Source organism: Hemiscyllium ocellatum, chromosome 24 (assembly GCF_020745735.1).
Source record: "Hemiscyllium ocellatum isolate sHemOce1 chromosome 24, sHemOce1.pat.X.cur, whole genome shotgun sequence".
Lineage (NCBI taxonomy): Eukaryota > Metazoa > Chordata > Chondrichthyes > Orectolobiformes > Hemiscylliidae > Hemiscyllium > Hemiscyllium ocellatum.
The window spans coordinates 4,446,346-4,464,428 of NC_083424.1; the positions used below are offsets into that span (position 1 = coordinate 4,446,346).

General features: G+C 41.0%; 1 protein-coding gene across 7 annotated transcripts in view; it reads left to right on the forward strand.

The window, feature by feature from the left end:
- Positions 1-18,083, forward strand: part of ep400 (E1A binding protein p400) — a 160,951-nt gene that overhangs the window by 93,942 nt on the left and 48,926 nt on the right. For all 7 annotated transcript variants that reach the window (XM_060843381.1, XM_060843384.1, XM_060843387.1 and 4 more), the window contains 4 exons: positions 4,473-4,584; positions 8,018-8,161; positions 12,269-12,430; positions 17,482-17,565. In XM_060843381.1, the coding sequence (XP_060699364.1) occupies positions 4,473-4,584; positions 8,018-8,161; positions 12,269-12,430; positions 17,482-17,565 (502 nt within the window). The remainder of the gene's footprint in view (positions 1-4,472; positions 4,585-8,017; positions 8,162-12,268; positions 12,431-17,481; positions 17,566-18,083) is intronic.

Below are 18,083 nucleotides of genomic sequence, written 5' to 3' on the forward strand. Positions count from 1 at the left end.
GTCCTATTCCTTCCCTCATTACTCTTTTGTCTTTAAAATCCCTTTGGATTCTCCTTATTTTCTATTTGCCAAAGCTATCTCATGTCCCCTTTTTGCCCTCCTGATTTCCCCCTTTAGTATACTCCTATTGTGTTTATACTCTTCTAAGAATTCACTTGTTTTCTCCTGTTTATACCTGACATATGCTTGCTTCCTTTTTCTTGAACAAACCCTCAATTTCTGTAGTCATCCAGCATTCCCTACACCTACCAGCCTTCCCTTTCACCCTAACAGGAATATACTGTCTCTGGCTCTCCTTATCTTATTTCTGAAGGCTTCCTATTTTCCAGCCATTGTTTTACCTGCAAACATCTGCCCCCAGTCAACGTTTGAAAGTTCTTTTCTAATGCGATCAAAATTGACCTTCCTTCAATTTAGAACTTTTAACTTTTAGATCCTACCTATCCTTTTCCATCATTATTTTAAAATTAATAGAATTATGGTCACTGGCCCCAAAATGCTCCTCCACTGACACCTCTCAGTCACCTGCCTTGCATTATTTCCCAAGAGGAGGTCAAATTTTGACCCTTCTCTAGTAGGTACATCCACATACTGAATCAGAAAATTTTCTTGTGCACATTCCCCTCCATCTAAACCCTTAACACAATGGCAGTCCCAGTCTATGTTTGGAAAGTTAAAATCCCCTACCATAATCACTATTATTTTTACAGATAACTGAGATCTCCTTACAAATTTGTGTCTCAATTTCCTGCTAACTATTGGGGTGGTCTATATTCTTTTAGTATTGTGATTTTTTTTTCTCTCCTTTTTATTTATGTGTGGACATTGCTGGCAAGGTCAACATTTGCTTCTAACCCCTAAATGCCCTTGACTGAGTGGTTTCCGTGGCCATTTCGGGGAGTAGTTAAGATGGAGAGTAATCTGGAATCACAAAGTAATATTCATTATATCACTGCATTCATTATGTTTGGAGCTTGCACTAGATTGATCAGAGCAATTGTTTTCTAAACTGTCCAGAAGCTGGCAACAGCTTAGATTTATGTAGCCTGGTAAGCAAAGTAAGATATCCCAAGGTTCTTTGCAGGGATAAAACACAATGGTTGCGTTCTTGTGCAACCCCGTGTTATAGAAAAGTAGCACTTTAGAAACGTGTTTAAAATGTTGGCGCTGTAATTGCATTAGAACCAACACATGTTTTAAAAGTTCACACTTAAGAAACAGCGTCTCCAATTCATCACTTGCGAAAGAGAGAATTTGCGTTGATGGGACACTTGTTATAGCAGAATAACTTGTATTATTAAAGTGTCATCAGACTGCATACCAAAAACCTAGCCAAAACATTCGTTTTTAAGAATGCCGTACAAGGGATCTGTCAGACTATCAGATTTGTATATTTATTGACTTCCGTATCTTTTTAATTGCTGTATGCTATTTTTCTGTGTGACAGCTTCCTTGTGATTAACTGGCCACGAGGAATGGCTTGTATAAGTATCCCAGGAGTTTGCCACTATTAGAAGTCCTGTTCTCCATATTATAAAAGAATATCAAAGAGCCAGATCGTGTATCTGTTTATATTCTGGATACGATCAACAATACAAAATCTAAATAACTAGTTAAAAATCTCTCAACACCAGATTATAGTCCAACAGGTTTATTTGGATGCACTAGCTTTCATAGCACTGCTACTTCATCAGGTGATTCAGTGCTCCGAAAGTTAGTGCTTCCAAATAAACTTGTGGGACTATAACCTGGTGTTGTGAGATTTTTAACTTGGTACACTCCAGTTCAACACCAACATCTCCAAGTCATGTCTAATAACTTGGTGGCTCGGTGGTTAGCACTGCTGCCTCACAGCAGCAGGGTCCCAGGTTCAATTTCAACCTCAGGCGATTGTCTGTGTGGATTTTGCGCATTCTTCCTGTGTCTGCGTGGTTTCCTCCGGGTGCTCCAGTTTTCTCCCACGATCCAAAGATGTGCAAGTCAGGTAAATTGGCCATGCTAAATTGCTCATAGTGTTAGGTGCGTTAGTCAGAGGGAAAAATGGGTCTGGGTTGGTGTGAACTTGTTGGGCTGAAGGGCCTGTTTCCACACTGTAGGTAATCTAATAACTTATTAGCTTTATTTTTTGAGCTTTTTTTTAAACAAATAATTATTCACTCATGGAACGTTGGTGTCATTGGTTGGGTCATCAATCATTGCCTATCCCTAGTTGCCCTTGAGAATGTGGTAGTGGTGAGTTGTTTTCTTGAACTGCTGCAGTCCATGTACTGTAGGTAGACCCACAGTGTTGTTCAGGGAGTTCTAGGATTTTGACCCAGTGACAGTGAAGGAGCGTTGACATCTTTCCAAGTCTGAATGATGAGTGGCTTGGAGGGGAACTAGCAGGTGGTAGGTGACCCATATTTTTTGCCCTTGTCCTTCTAAATGGAAGTGTTACTAAGTTTGGAAGGTGCTGTCAAGGAGACTTGGTGAATTTCTGCAGGGCATCTTACAGATAGTACACACGGCTGCTCCTGAGTGTCACTCATGGAGTGACTAAATATTTCTGGTTATTTCAGCCAGTCAAGTAGGCTGCTTTGTCCTGGGTGGTGTCACATTCCTTGAGTCTTAGAGTTGCACTCATCTAGGTCAATGGGGTGTATTCCATCACATTACTGATTTGTGCCTGTTGATGGTGGACTGGATTTGGGGAGTCAGGAAGTGAATTACTTGCCACATTATTCCTATCCTCTGGCTTGCTCTTGTAGTGACTGGGTTTGTATACTTCATCCAGTGGACTTTATGGCCAGTGGTAACCCCAGGATGTTGCTAATGGGCGAATGAGTGATGGTAATGCCGTTGAATGTCGAGAGTGATGGTTAGATTGGTGGAGATGATCGTTGCCTGACATTAGTATGGCACGAGTGTTGCACACCACCTTTTAGCCCAAACTAAAAGCTGGGGATTTTGTTTTTCAATTTATTTCAAAAGGAGAACTTTTTGACAGAGTGAAACTGTACAGTATTATGCTGACATTGTGTTAAGAGAATGAAGGGCTTCTTAAAATAAACAAGCTAAACATTAATTATTAAAATGCATGTAATTATTTTAAAGAGCCTGCATTTGTGCAGTATCTTGTGTACGAATCCCCTTATGGCTAAATTAATTACTTTTCATTCTTCAGAGAGAAAGCAGAATGAACATTTTGAGTCCATTTTGATTCTGAAGAGCGGTCATTCTCCACAGTTGCTGCCAGACCTGCTAAGTTTCTTCAGCAATTTCTGTTTTTGTGGCTAAGGTTTATATAGTGGCTTTGCCAGCGCACTTTGCAACTGATGAATTGCTTAATGTAATTATTGCTATTTAGTGGGTAGTCGGGTGCAGCATTAATATAATATTAAATTGGATTCTAAGATGGTTAGAGGAGTGAAAAGAGCAAGATGGAGTTTAAAGTGCAGTTTATCAAAGTGGTTGGGAGTGGGTACACACAGGATTTTGCCATTGGTCTGCTTCTCACTGTGTACATCCAGTATTATGGGATGGTGTGCAAGCTTGCTATTGCTGTTGCTACTGCTGGTTTAATTCTGAGAACTGTAGGAAACTTCAGAGAATGTTGGTTAAGGTGCCGAAACTGCCAACAATGTGACCAGTGGAGTCTAGTGTCAGCAAATACGTTTTGGTATTAAAAATGTATTACTTTGGCAATTTTGTGATGTGGAAAAATTGGAGTTGGCAGAGATTTGAGTTGAGGTGCTATTAATAGCAGCACCTCGTATAGAGAAGACAACTTAAAAAAAAAAAGATTTTGAATTTTATCTGAAAAAGGAAGTGTAATGCATAATAGTCAAATTACAGTAGTGAATCTACAGTATATGAAGAGGTAAAAACAATGACCGCAGATGCTGGAAACCAGATTCTGGATCAGTGGTGCCGGAAGAGCACAGCAGTTCAGGCAGCATCCAAAGTGCAGCGAAATTGACGTTTCAGGCAAAAGCCCGATGAAGGACTTTTGCCCAAAATGTCAATTTCACTGCACTTTGGATGCTGCCTGAACTGCTGTGCTCTTCCAGCACCACTAATCCAGACTACAGTATATAAAGCCAACATTATGGTCCACAGTTAGAATAGTACAGGCAGTTTAGAATTCAGTTGAATTTGTTGTTTATGAATTGGGAGAAATTCTTCTCCTGTTTAGTTCTGCTTTTCAGGAACTTGGGCTTTCCAGTATCTCATGTAGCCTGTGTAGGACTCAAGTCCCACATCAGATGAGTGATGTTGTGTAGTGAACCAGCCCATCAAGTTCAGGGCATCTTAAGATACGCAATTAATCCAGCCTTGCCAGCAATGCCCATATCCTGAGCGTGATTATCTTTTTATTTGAGTTTCCTGCCCTCAAATTTTGTGAGGTTCAGTTTAACCTTTGTAACCAGGTGCTTTGTAAATTTTCATTTTGGAGTCTGTGACCCACCTTCCTGTTTCTGTCACCACTGCAGACTGGTTATCGGCAACTCCATCGAAGAGAAACTTCTCAAAAATGGTACAAAGAACATGATCAGAGATGTGGCTTCACATGGGAGCAACTATTGCACAGCATACTTGCAGCAGGTATTACTTATCTGTGATCTATTTGCTGTTACAGAGTGACTTGGGAAGTCTGAACATTTCCTGTTATTTTGAGGAAAAACAGTCCTGGGAAAAATGAACAACTTGGGGTGAATTAAGTGGGAGTACATTTTGCATTGTTTGACATTTTTTCAAAAGATGTTTTTTGTGCTTTGAATTATTTATCTAGAATTTTTTTTCTGTTTTGCATGCTTTTCTTGAATAAGTTCAAGCTGAAGACTCCTCATAACAACCTTTCTTATCCCTCTAATGTGCAAAACAAAACACGCGATTCATCCCCTTATGCAGAAAAGTTTGCTTTGGTCAGGCCCTTCCCTTGGCATTTAGCTTAAAAACGGAGATTCCTCACATTTGAGACTGGCAAAACTGTGTGCTAGACGACAAAAGAATCTAAATGTGCCCTTCTCGTCAGAGAACCAAATAAGTTAATTTTTTCTAAGGTCACGTTGTGCATGTGCATTGGAGCTGAATGTAATGCAGTGGCCTTTCAGGCAACATTCCTCTGATATGGTTCTCTCTCCCTTTATCTGTAATTGGTTGAAACCATACGGAGTAAAGATGCAGTTCTCCTGTCACAATCTCAGTGTATCCGAAATCCGTTTACAGACAGCAAACTACTGCTGAATTTTACCCAGTTACTGTGCAGAGGAGCATAGCAATCCATTTACGCACAGCAGGATCCCACATATTCTGAATGATGTTCAGTAGGGGATAAATACTGACCAGAACACCAAGAGCTGCATGTCAACTTCTCTTCCATACAGTGCCATGTGTAATAGGCCATAAAACGTAGGAGCAGAAATCAGGCCATTTGGACCCTCGAGTTTGCGTCATCATTCAATCATAGCTGATTGGTTTATCAACCCCATTTTCCTGCTTTCTCACTGTAACCTTTGATCCCCTTGGCAATCACAAACTTGTGCTCTGCATTCACGTGGGAGGACAGATAGGCCCTTTCTTTTTGATATTTCTTCCAGGAGAATGCACCTCCAACCATATAGAACTCTCCCAGTACTGCACTGGAGTGTTACGAGTGTACCCTGGTCTCAATTGGAGACTGCACCCAGAATCTTCTGACCTGAGGTGAGAGTGTTATCACTGACTCAAAGTGATGGCTGCCTAAACCAAACAGTGATTGTGCTGTTGTCCCTTTTACACGTATGACAATAGTTTGTTTCATTGATATCTGTCCTGGATGTTGCTATGAAGGGAGCACATCAACATGATTTGATGAAATAGGGTAGGAGGCTGCTGACGTGGAGCATAAATACCAGCAGGGGCAGATGGTATAGCTGTAATCTCACTCGACTAGTAATACAGAGACCAAGTTAAAAGCAAAATACTGCGGATGCTGTATGGAGTTTGCATGTTCTCCCTGTGTCTGCATGGGTATCCTCTAGGTGCTCTGGTTTCCTCCCACAATCCAAAGGTTAGCTGAATTGGCCATGCTAAATTCTCCATAGTATTCACTGATGTCTAGGTTAGATGCATTAGTTAGCGTAAATGTGGAGTAATCAGGAAAGGGGAATGGGACTGGGTGGGTGACTTTTCGGAGGGTTGATGTGGACTTGTTGTGCCAAACGACCGCTTCTACACTGTAGGGATACTATGCTAAAGATCTGAAATAAAAACAAAGTCGTGGAGAAACCCAGGAGGTCTGGCAGCATCTGGAGAGAGAAACTCCAGAACAATTTGACCTCTGCTAATGGTATGGGAAATATATTCAAATCCTACCACATTGGGGTTCAAGTTCAAACAAACCTGGACTATAAAGCCAGCCATCAATAATAATGGCCATGACAGCCAATGTTCACTGTAGACAACGTGTCCACATGGAGTCCTGCATGCTGATTTATGTGTCTGCACATTCACTTCCAGTGTCTCCTTTGTTGCCACATGCTGACCTTAGAGGTCTGTGTGGTGACAGGAGAAATTAGAGGGAATATATAGAACAATGGTTTGTTCTAAAACCACATCTGGTTCACTCATGTCCTATACACAACGAAATCTGCCATCCTTACCCAGTCTGGCCTACCTATGAATCTAGACCCATAGCAACATAGTTGACTCTTAACTGCCCTCTGAAATAGCTAAGTAAGCCACTCCATTCATTGGTAATTAGAATGAGCTACTGATCCTGGTCACCAGTGGCACCCATATCTGAAGAATAAAGAACAAACAAATTAGTTTGGACAAATGGTCTGTTGTTGTGGTTTTGTTCGCCGAGCTGGGAATTTGTGTTACAGGCGTTTTGTCCCCTGTCTAGGTGACATCCTCAGTGCTTGGGAGCCTCCTGTGAAGCGCTTCTGTGATCTTTCCTCCGGCATTTGTAGTGGTTTGAATCTTCCGCTTCCGGGTGTCAGTTCCAGCTGTCCGCTGCAGTGGTCGGTATATTGGGTCCAGGTCGATGTGCTTATTGATAGGATCTGTGGATGAGTGCCATGCCTCTAGGAATTCCCTGGCTGTTCTCTGTTTGGCTTGTCCTATAATAGCATTGTTGTCCCAGTCGAACTCATGTTGCTTGTCATCGGAGTGTGTGGGTACAAAGGACAGCTGGTCATGTCGTTTCATGGCTAGTTGGTGTTCATGGATGCAGATTGTTAGCTGTCTTCCTGTTTGCCCTATGTAGTGTTTTGTGCAGTCCTTGCATGGGATTTTGTACACTACATTGGTTTTGCTCATGCTGGGTATCGGATCCTTTGTCCTGGTGAGTTGTTGTCTGAGAGTGGTTGTTGGTTTGTGTGCTGTTATGAGTCCTAGTGGTCGCAGTAGTCTGGCTGTCAGTTCAGAAATGTTTTGATGTATGGTACTATTATAGGACAAACCAGAGAACAACCAGGGAATTCCTAGAGGCATGGCACTCATCCACAGATTCAATGAATAAGCACATCGACCCGGACCCAATATACCGGCCACTGCAGCGGACAGCTGGAACTGACAACCGGAAGCGGCAGTTTCAAACCACTATAAATGTCGGAGGAAAGATCACAGAAGCGCTTCACAGGAGGCTCCCAAGCACTGAGGATGTCACCCAGACAGGGGATGAAACGTCTGCAACACAAATTCCCAGCTCGGCGAACAGAACCACAACAACGAGCACCCGAGCTACAAATCTTCACCCAAACTTTGAAAATGGTCTGTTCCTGTGTGCAAGTATTACCTAATTGCAACTGACCTAACCTTTACTTAAAACTGGCTGAGGGCTGAAGAAATGACATCTGTGTGTTCAGATTGTGACTGTATAAAATGTTTATTGCAATCTTGGAAGTTTAGGTGGCAGGCTTAAACTGCATGTACTGATTATTTGCAATGATGTTAGGATTGCTTCTTTATAATTGTTCATTTTCCAGCTAACATTCAGCATTACCTGAACTCGTTATGATCAGTGCAAACTCTGTTTGACATTTTGTTTCAGCAAACAGTCCGTGACTTGTTTGAAATTCCTGCTTTTATGGGAGAGACTGCGTCAAAGTTAAAGACTGAGGAATTTGTTGTGCTGTCTCAGGTGCCATCTTTAGCAAACCAGATCTCACCAAAAGAGACCAAGCCCTTCCTGGAGGTATTCAAACCCTTTTAATTGTTAGCTTTGTAACTGATGTGCTGTTACAATCTGTTCTGTGTCTTGTTCATCTTCTAAGTTGGACAGAAGCTTTTATAAAGTCTTGGAAATAGCTTGTCCATCAGCCACTTTTGAGGCTAAATGATTTTCCACTTCCAGTGATGCTGTTTCTGTGTGTTTAGCTGGACCATGCTGTGCAAGTATAATTCCATCCCCCATGTTAAAATTATACATTCTGTACTGTATTAAATGATTCTTTGGTCCTTATTACAGAGATTGCCTCTCTAAACATATCATGTTGTAAATGCTGTCACCCGCAAGCCCCTTACCATACCCAGCCTGCAGGGGAGGGGATTATAACACCATTGGCAGAGGTATAATTAAATCATGATACATACACATGCAATCACCCATGATAGGTGAGAGGCAACATTATGCCAATCTAACTTAATTTTAGAACAAGTTTGTTAGTTTGATGCTTGCTGTTGATCTTATTTGGAAGTCTATAACTTCCTTCAAATTCAAAACAAACTCAACTGTTTGTAAAATCACTCCATGTTTTATATTGTCAGTTTTTGTACATAAATGTTCCTTCTCTGGGAAACCTGCCCCTGAATGTTTTCTTAGTAGTTTTGATATGGTTGAAGGTTCTCCCTTCCTTAGGAGGTAGCAGGGATGGTTTGTTAGTGCCTTCTCATGACACTTCTGTAAAATGTTTGATACATGCTAAAGCTTGGCTATCTTACATTTGTGAGAAAATAAATCCAGCAGTCAAGCTTATAGTGAAGTTATTATCCACAGTGTTTCAGTGGTGAGTGATATATTATCTCTTCTGTCTATCTATGTGCTTGGCGTTTGCTACTATTCCCCTGAAGTGTCTTAAGACATTGTACTGTTTTGAAGATCCACAAGTTGTTGTGATATAGATCAAGTTAAAAATCGCACAACACCAGTTTATAGTTCAACAAGTTTATTTGAAAGCACTATTTTCGGAGTGATGCTACTTCATCAGCCAGCTGTGGAGCAGGATCAAAGACAGTTTATAGCAAAAGATTAGAGTCATGCAACTGCAACAATATATTGAACAAACCTTGATTGCTATTAAGACTTTGACCACAAGGTGTTGCCGTTGTCACATGTTGAGAACAATTGATTCTTTACCAAAACCCTCCCCCCTCCCAAACGGACATTTGAGGTGTTTAGAGAAATTATTCAACTTTTCTTCCTTTTGACCAAGTAACCAAGCACTAAAAAATGCAAATGGAAAATATTTAAGTAAAGTTTGTTGAAAAAAAGAATCTGATTCATGGTTTCTGAAAACTATTTTAAAACTGATTTGTGCTTGTGGGTCAGGGGACCATTTGATACAGGACAGAATGCAAAATTTTAAGTGTATTACTTTTTAAAAAAAGGAATGGGAAGATGTCAGATGAATTGGAGTGTGGTATTATTTCTAGTACAAACTAGTTGGGTTGAATGGTCTGTTCTTGCATTATTAGTACAATGTCAATCTGCAGTCGAGAAAAGTGATGTACTGATTTTCATACTGTTACTATAGAATGTGCTCCATGTACTTCATTTACTGGAGGGTGTGACTGGCAGGAGTGTGGGTGCAGTGTTCATACAGGAATACTAGTTAGGAAGCAGAAGTAGACTATTTGGTCCCTCCAGCTTATTCCACCATTTGATAAAATTGTGACTGATGTAATGGTGGCCTCAACTCCACATTCCTGCTTACTCTTGATAACCTTGGACTCACTTGTTTGTAAGTAAACTGTCTACTTCTGCATTAAAAATATTCGATGACCCCCCCACCTCCACTGCTCACTGAAGAAGTAATTTCCTCAGATCAAGAAAACATATCTCCTTATCATAAGGTGGGAAAGCCCATATTGTTAGATGGTGACTTATAGTTCTAGTCTATCCCACAAGGGGAAACATACTTTCAGCATCATCCTGTCACATCCTCTCAAGACCTATTATGCTGCAATAAATTACCTCTCATTCTTTTAATGTCTTATGGATACAGGCCAAACCTTTCATTTTTACATAACTCTCTTGTGCCAGAAATCAATTAATTGAACCTTATCTGTACAGCTTTTATGCAATAATGTCCTTCCTTTAATAAGGAGAGCAGTACTGTTCATGTTACTTCTGGTGTGGTTTCACCAGTGCCTTGTGCAACTGTAGTGAAGGATCCTTATTTTCACATTTCATTCTCCTTGCAATGAACAACGTTCCACTTGATTTCTTAATCACTTGTTGGACCTGCAAACTAACATTTTGTACCAGGGCACCCAGATCCCTCTGTACCACAGAAATTATGCAATCTCTAGCCATTCAAATAAGATGTTGCTTTTGTAGTCTTGCTGTCAATGTGGAGAAGTTCACATTTTTCACATTACGTCAGTTAAATTTTTGCCCATTCACGTCATGTGTCATTTGCAAGTTCCATATGTACTTTTCACAATTTATTTTCCTTCCTATCCTTTTGTCACCAGTGCTTTTAGCAACCATCCATTTCACTGCCTTCATCCAAGACATTGATGTAGTTTGTAAACAGTTAAGGCCACAGCAGTGATCCCAGTCAACCTGAAAATAACCCATTCATGCCTGCCCTGTTTTTTGTTGTCTAACTAATCCTCTATCCATGCTTTTATGTTAAAATACAAAATAAGAGCTCTTGGTATAGGAGGCAATAATTGATGAGGAACCTTGTCAAATGCTTTCTGAAAATGTAAGTATGATACACTGACAGGTTCCTTTTTTATCCATGTTGATTAGATTGAATACCCTACAGTGTGGAAACAGGCCCTTCGGCCCAACCAGTCCACACCGACCCTCCGAAGAATAACCCACCCAGACCCGTTTCCCTCTGACTAATGCACCTAACACTATGGGCAATTTAGCACGGCCAATTCACCTGTCCTGCACATCTTTGGACTGTGGGAGGAAACCGGAGCACCCGGAGGACACTCACGCAGACACAGGGAGAATGTGCAAACTCCACACAGACAGTCACCCGAGGCTGGAATCGAATCTGGGACCCTGGTGCTGTGAGGCTGCAGTGCTAACCACTGTGCTGCGCACCGTTGCTTGTTACTTTTTCAAGAAACTCCCCAAATTAGTCAAACATTATTTCCAGTCCATAAAACCTTGATCAGTCTGCTTGTTTGCATTGAGATTTTCTAAGTGTCTAATTGTCTCAAATTCCCCATGATATTCAAAAGCATTATTATCCCTGAATACTCCATTAGCAATATTCTGGGAGTTATCATTGACCAGAACCTGACCTGGTCCAACCACAACAATAGATTTAGGAGCCATTCAGATGTTAGGAAAACTGCAGCGAATAACTCATCATCTGACAGTCCACAAATTAGATTAGATTAGATTACTTTAATCTAATAACTCATCATCTGACAGTCCACAAATCTGTCCATCACACACATGCACAAGTCAGGAGTGTGATGAAATAATTTTCAATTGCCTAAATGAATACAGCTCCTGACAGTAGTGAAGAAGCTGGACATCATCCAGAACAAAGCACCCTGCTTGATTGCAGGTGCTGCCTTTGTCCATGCAAGCTGCAGGAATCTCAAACTTGTTGGGTATATGGAGTATCTAAGGCTGCTTCACTTCTACCTTCTTGATCTCCCTTTCTACCTCACTTAGTCACACCCTTCCATCCCTGACTACTGACCAATTTTTGAAGACTTTATAATAAATGACATGATCACTTCATTGAATTAAGAGTCGAGGTGATCTTCCACTTTGCTGTTGCACCACACTGTCTGTAGCCCATACTCTGAAGCAGATGAAATGAGGGGAGATTAATCAGGTAAGAGTGCGCAAGGGAATTGGGATAGGATCAGGAAATTGAGTTGAGATAGAAGTTCACCTGTAATCTTATTGAGTGACGGGACAGGCTTGTGAAGCTATATAGGTTCATATTGCTCTCATGTCTTGCAGCACATTTTACCCAGTTCGTAATACCCGAAAACAATTAAACAGAATACTGCACTCATTCATATGTGCCTTTTAATGGCGTCTCCTTCAATTGAAAATGTGCCTTTTTAATACAATTCTACTTCCTGTTTTGTGAAGGCTCTTAACAGCATTGAGCAGGAAACTGGTGATCACGCTAGATCGGGACAGATAGCAAGGTCAGAACTGAGGGAAGGTGCTGGAAATTCCTTGGAGCAACGCCGTTGTACCAACACTGAAGAACCTGCGTATCTGGATGAATTGGCTGCACTTGTTGAGCAGGTGACTTGTTTTCTCTGTTTCCTTTTATAAGATCTGTTTCTTGATTTGTGTTCATTGAGCAACACCATTTGGCCCACTCTTCCTGTGATGACTCTTTGAAAGCTCTAATCCAATTGTGCTTTCCCCAGAGACCAGCAGAATTTCCCCTTGCACGTATTTGTCATGTTGTGTCATTTTGAAGGATTTAAATACATTGAGCACTTTGATTTGACAGAGCACCGTGAGGTTGCAGATCAAGTTTAAAGCTATGATTTTGTTAAGCATATCTTGCGCTACTGGTTTCAAGTCAGCTTAAAGTATTCCTTTTTTTGTATTGTTTCACTGGATTTGGATATCAGTGGAATGAACAGCATTTGTTGCCATGGAAATTACTAGTTGGCAATTGAGATTCAACAGCATTGCTATGGATCTGGAGTCACGTAGACTAGGTCAGGTCACCATGAAGGAGTTCCTTCCCTAAAGGCCATTAGTGAGCCAGATGGAGCTTTGTAACAATTGACAATAGTTTGATGGTTACCATAACTGAGATGTGATTTTAATTTCAGATTTATTCATTTGATTAAAATTTTACCAGGTGCTGTAGTGGAATTTGAACCCATGCCCCTAGAGTGTCTGTCTGGGCCTCTGAATTAATGGCCAGTGAATGTACCATTTGCACCAAGTCAGTTCATTCACAAACCTTTCACTTACTGACTTACAAGTGGGCGGCACGGTGGCACAGTGGTTAGCACTGCTGCCTCACAGCGCCTGAAGACCCGGGTTCAATTCCCGACTCAGGCGACTGACTGTGTGGAGTTTGCACGTTCTCCCCGTGTCAGCGTGGGTTTCCTCCGGGTGCTCCGGTTTCCTCCCACAGTCCAAAGATGTGCGGGTCAGGTGAATTGGCCATGCTAAATTGCCCGTAGTGTTAGGTAAGGGGTAAATGTAGGGGTATGGGTGGGTTTCGCTTCGGCGGGTCGGTGTGGACTTGTTGGGCCGAAGGGCCTGTTTCCACACTGTAAATCTAATCTAAATTTGCTCCCTGACAAACAATATCTCGCTGTTTAAAAAAAAAATTGTAATTCCTATTGAAGCTGTTTATCTTGCACTCATCAGAACATACATGAGAATGCAAAATTTATACTGAAAACATGTTGATTGGTTAGCAAGTGGACTTTGATCGGACTATTGCACTAGGACATTGCTATTCCCTCAGCTTTTGTTTAAATTCCAAAAAAGACAAATTGACTCAATTGGATTTACCTGTATTAAAGCTTCAGTTGTTTTCGTATGACATTGTCCCTCCTTACCTCCATTCCTCTGATCTCTGGTGGTTACCATCCTGATATTTCCACCCTATGGTTACCTTGCTTTTAACCATCTGGGCCTTAAGCTCTGGAGTTTTGTTTTCAAACCTCTGTGTCTTTCTCCTCTTAGAGTGTGCCTTCAAACTGACCAAGCTCTTAGACACTACCTCATGGTGTCAGTTTGGATACCATTGATGAATGATATAGTTTGCTAAAAAAGTCACTGTACAAACAGAATATTCAAAGATAAATTTATTTGAGGTGTTTTTCATTACTCATGGCATATATTAAAATCCAGAGAATAGTTTATGTAAACAATCTTCAAGCAGAACTACCAGTTTAAGTGTCACCTTCAACCTTTTAAATTCACTACAAATGGTTTTGTTATGTCCTTCTCAGAATTATTTTATCACTTTTTTTGCCTGCAAGGATTGTTGTTACTCTCATTAATTGAGTTAAGTATGATAAATTATGCCTAATTTGTAACTTAATTTTTCTCTGAAATTAGCAAGTGAGAGACTGACAATTGAGTTTACGATTTTAGGATCAGTATTTATTGCATTCACTAGCCTTGTGAGCCATCTGAGTCCCAGTGTGACATCTGCTATTTTACAAAACTCTTACTTTGACTCAAAACGAGTGCAATGTGAACATCAAGTTGAAGGTGAGCTGTGGGAAAGTAATTTGGGCAGAAGATTAAGGAGAGGGGGAGCAATAGAGTGACGATGGGTTTGTATTGGTGGGGGTATGCGAATATCTCTTTAAGCTAGGAGGAAAAGCAGATAAAAACAGCTTCAAAATCCACTCCTTCAATACCTGCTTATGGCCAGATGTTACTCCTGGAGGAGTCTGATCCATGTAATGGTGACTTGACAACAGTTTTTGAGCAAGCTGAATGACAACAGTTGTTTGAACCTTCTATAAGAGCATATGACTTAGAGGAGGTAAAGCCTTTTAAGTGTCTTAAACCTAGTAAGATTTAGTAAGATCATGGATAATCTGAATGTGGCTTCAGCTTCACTCTATTAGCTGACCTAGGACTCCCCCCTGGTGGGGTTGAGAGCTCTTAGGCAGCAGTGGCTCTGTGGAGCTTTGACCAAGTCCTAGCAGTTGAAGTCCTGCCAACACAGTTCTCACTGAGGGACCGTGACTATTTCAAGCCTTGAAATGGGATCATAATGAAAACTTTCACCTCTGGACTCTAGTCAAAAAGTCTATCTACTGCCTTCCTTTGAAGTTGGTATCGGATCTTTAATTTATCTCAATTAATTGCCTCGTGCCTGAATGAATAAATTGAATTTGGGCAGCACTTACTGATTTTTTACACTGAATGGCACCTAAATGCCTTTGTATTTCGTTATATTTATTATGATTTTGCTGCTTTTGTGTTGTAGTTAACTTTCGTGCTTCTGATTTGCCTTTTAAAGAGCGTTTTAAAAAACCAACGAAAGTCTTTTACTGTACACTTTAGCTTACAATTAATTGTATGTCATTGCTTAATTGTATATGTTTCAGATTTTAAGCTTAAACTCTCTTCCATATCATTAAATCTGCCCATTGAAAATCCTTGCTTCCTGCTTCTCATCTCTTTCGGTTGTATTCCATACATTTTATTCTTGCAGTTCCTCCTCCTCCTCATATGGACTGAATGTTTTGGATTCATCCTCAAATAATGCTGTTAACCGTGTACATTAATCTGTAAAGACCGCAAGGACCACTGCTAAATATGTTAATTAAATGATAGGGCTGTCACAGTAAAGCAGTTAAGTATCAGTCAAGGTTTTGTGGTCAGGCTTGTGAAGTGGAGCTGAATCTATGACCTGTTGACTGACTTGATATTTATAGAAACTTGGATTTAGAAAATTGCTAAATGAATCTGCATTTTATAGCTCTGTTACCGAGCAGTACAAGATGTCACTGCCTTTTTCACCATTCTGCAGGTTGACCTCTCCAAAATGTGCTTTGGTGTTTAAGCCATCTTGCATTATCCTTTGTGTTGGTTAAAAGGAATTTTCAGCTCTATGTGTACCCTAGCACTCTGTGGGAAGCTAAAGAAGTGATTGCTGAGCCTCTTGCTAAGATATTTGTATCATTGATAGTCACAGGTGAGGTGCTGGAAGACTGGAGGTTGGCTAACGTGGTGCCACTGTTTAAGAAGGGTGGAAAGGACAAGCCAGGGAACTATAGACCAGTGAGCCTGACGTCAGTGGTTGGCAAGTTGCTGGATGGAATCCTGAAGAACAGGATGTACATGTATTTGGAAAGGCAAGGACTGATTCGGGATAGTCAACATGGCTTTGTGTGCGGGAAATCATGTCTCACAAACTTGATTGAGTTTTTTGAAGAAGTAACATAGAGAATTGATGAGGGCAGAGCATTCGACATGATCTATATGGACTTCAGTCAGGCGTTCGACAAGGTTCCCCATAGGAGACTGATTAGCAAGGTTAGATTTCAAAGGTAGAAGACTGAGAGTGGTGGTGGAGGGTTTTTTTTCTCAGACTGGAGGCCTGTGGCCAGTGGAGTGCCACAAGGATCGGTGCTGGGTCCTCTACGTTTTGTCCATGTTGATTAGAATAGATTCCCTACTTTTTATGTAAATGATAAATGATTTGGATGCGATCATAAGAGGTACAGTTAGTAAGTTTGCAGATGACACCAAAATTGGAGGTGTAGTGGACAGCAAAGAAGGTTACCTCAGATTACACCAGGATATTGACCAGATGGGCCAATGGGCTGAGAAGTGGCAGATGGAGTTTAATTCGGATAAATGCGAGGTGCTGCATTTTGGGAAAGCAAATCTTAGCAAGACCTAATGGTAAGGACCTCTCAGGAGTGTTGCTGAACAAAGAGACCTTGGAGTGCAGGTTCATAGCTCCTTGAAAGTGGAGTCGCAGGTAGATAGGATAGTGAAGAAGGCATTTGGTACGCTTTCCTATATTGATCAGAGTATTGAATACAGGAGTTGGGAGGTCATGTTGCGGCTGTACAGGACATTAGTTAGGCCACTGTTGGAATATTGCATGCAATTCTGGTCTCCTTCCTATCGGAAAGATGTTGTGAAACTTAAAAGGGTTCAGAAAAGATTTACAAGGATGTTGCCAAGGTCGGAGGATTTGAGCTACAGGGAGAGGCTGAACAGGCTGGGGCTGTTGTCCCTGGACTGTCGAAGGTTGAGGGGTGACCTTATAGAGGTTTACAAAATTGAGGGGCATGGATAGGATAAATAGACAAAGTCTTTTCCCCGGGGTCAGGGAATCCAGAACTAGAGGGCTTAGGATTAGGGTGAGAGGGGACAGATATAAAAGACTAAGGGGCAACTTTTTCTCAGAGGGTGGTGTGTGTATGGAATGAGCTGCCAGAAGAAGTAGTGGAGGCTGGTACAATTGCAACATTTAAGAGGCATTTGGATGGGTATATGAATAGGAAGGGTTTGGAGGGATATGGGCTGGGTTCTGGCAGGTGGGACTAGATTGGGTTGGGATATCTGGTCGGCATGGATGGGTTGGACCGAAGGGTCTGTTTCCATGTTGTACATCTCTATGACTCTGACAGATGTTATTGTACAGAGTCTCAAAGTGCTTGGGTTAAATCTCCTTTCCCTTTGGTTTAGCAGAGCGCAATTTAAAATAAGAGGAACTTGAATATGAGCATGTTGATATGATTAAATAGCCCCAATAATATGTGATGAGAACCTAGCAGTTGTGAACTCTCAATTTTGCCCCAGATGAATTAACATAATAATCCAAATGATCATTTCCACAGCTTACGCCTGTTGAAAAGTATGCAATGAATTATTTGGAGCTCACACAGGCATTTATAACTCCAGCAGAGCAGAGACTACCGGATGTAAGTACAATATTGAACGCTTTTCAGGGTTTATTATCTATGAAACTAAGTGTGTTTGCACCTAATACTGTGCAAATAAAATAGTTTTAAAAAAAAATTTGTTCTCCACATAGGACCATAATCACTGAGACTTGGGCTGTTTTCATTTTGAAGTAGGTTGCTGAGTTGATCAATTTAAAGGCCTCAGAGTCAAAAATCCCGTTGTAGCACTGGATTCAGACTTTGGCTGTGGGGGAAGTGGTGCGATACTTGTGAAATGTTTCCTTTCTCTGAACATAGGAACTATCAAAGGCTAAGGTCCATCAAGTTCACCTTTTGCATCCTGGCAGCTGTATTATACAATGATAAAGGAGTTGTTGACTAATCAGTGATTGATCCCTATCACAAACTGCTAATAGACCCATATGAAATGAGAAAAACTCTCATTTGGGGGAGGGGTGAGATTTGGCAACCATGGATTCAAAGTCACCTGTTCTTCCCTCGATTGACCATATGTCCACTGACATATAACCATATGT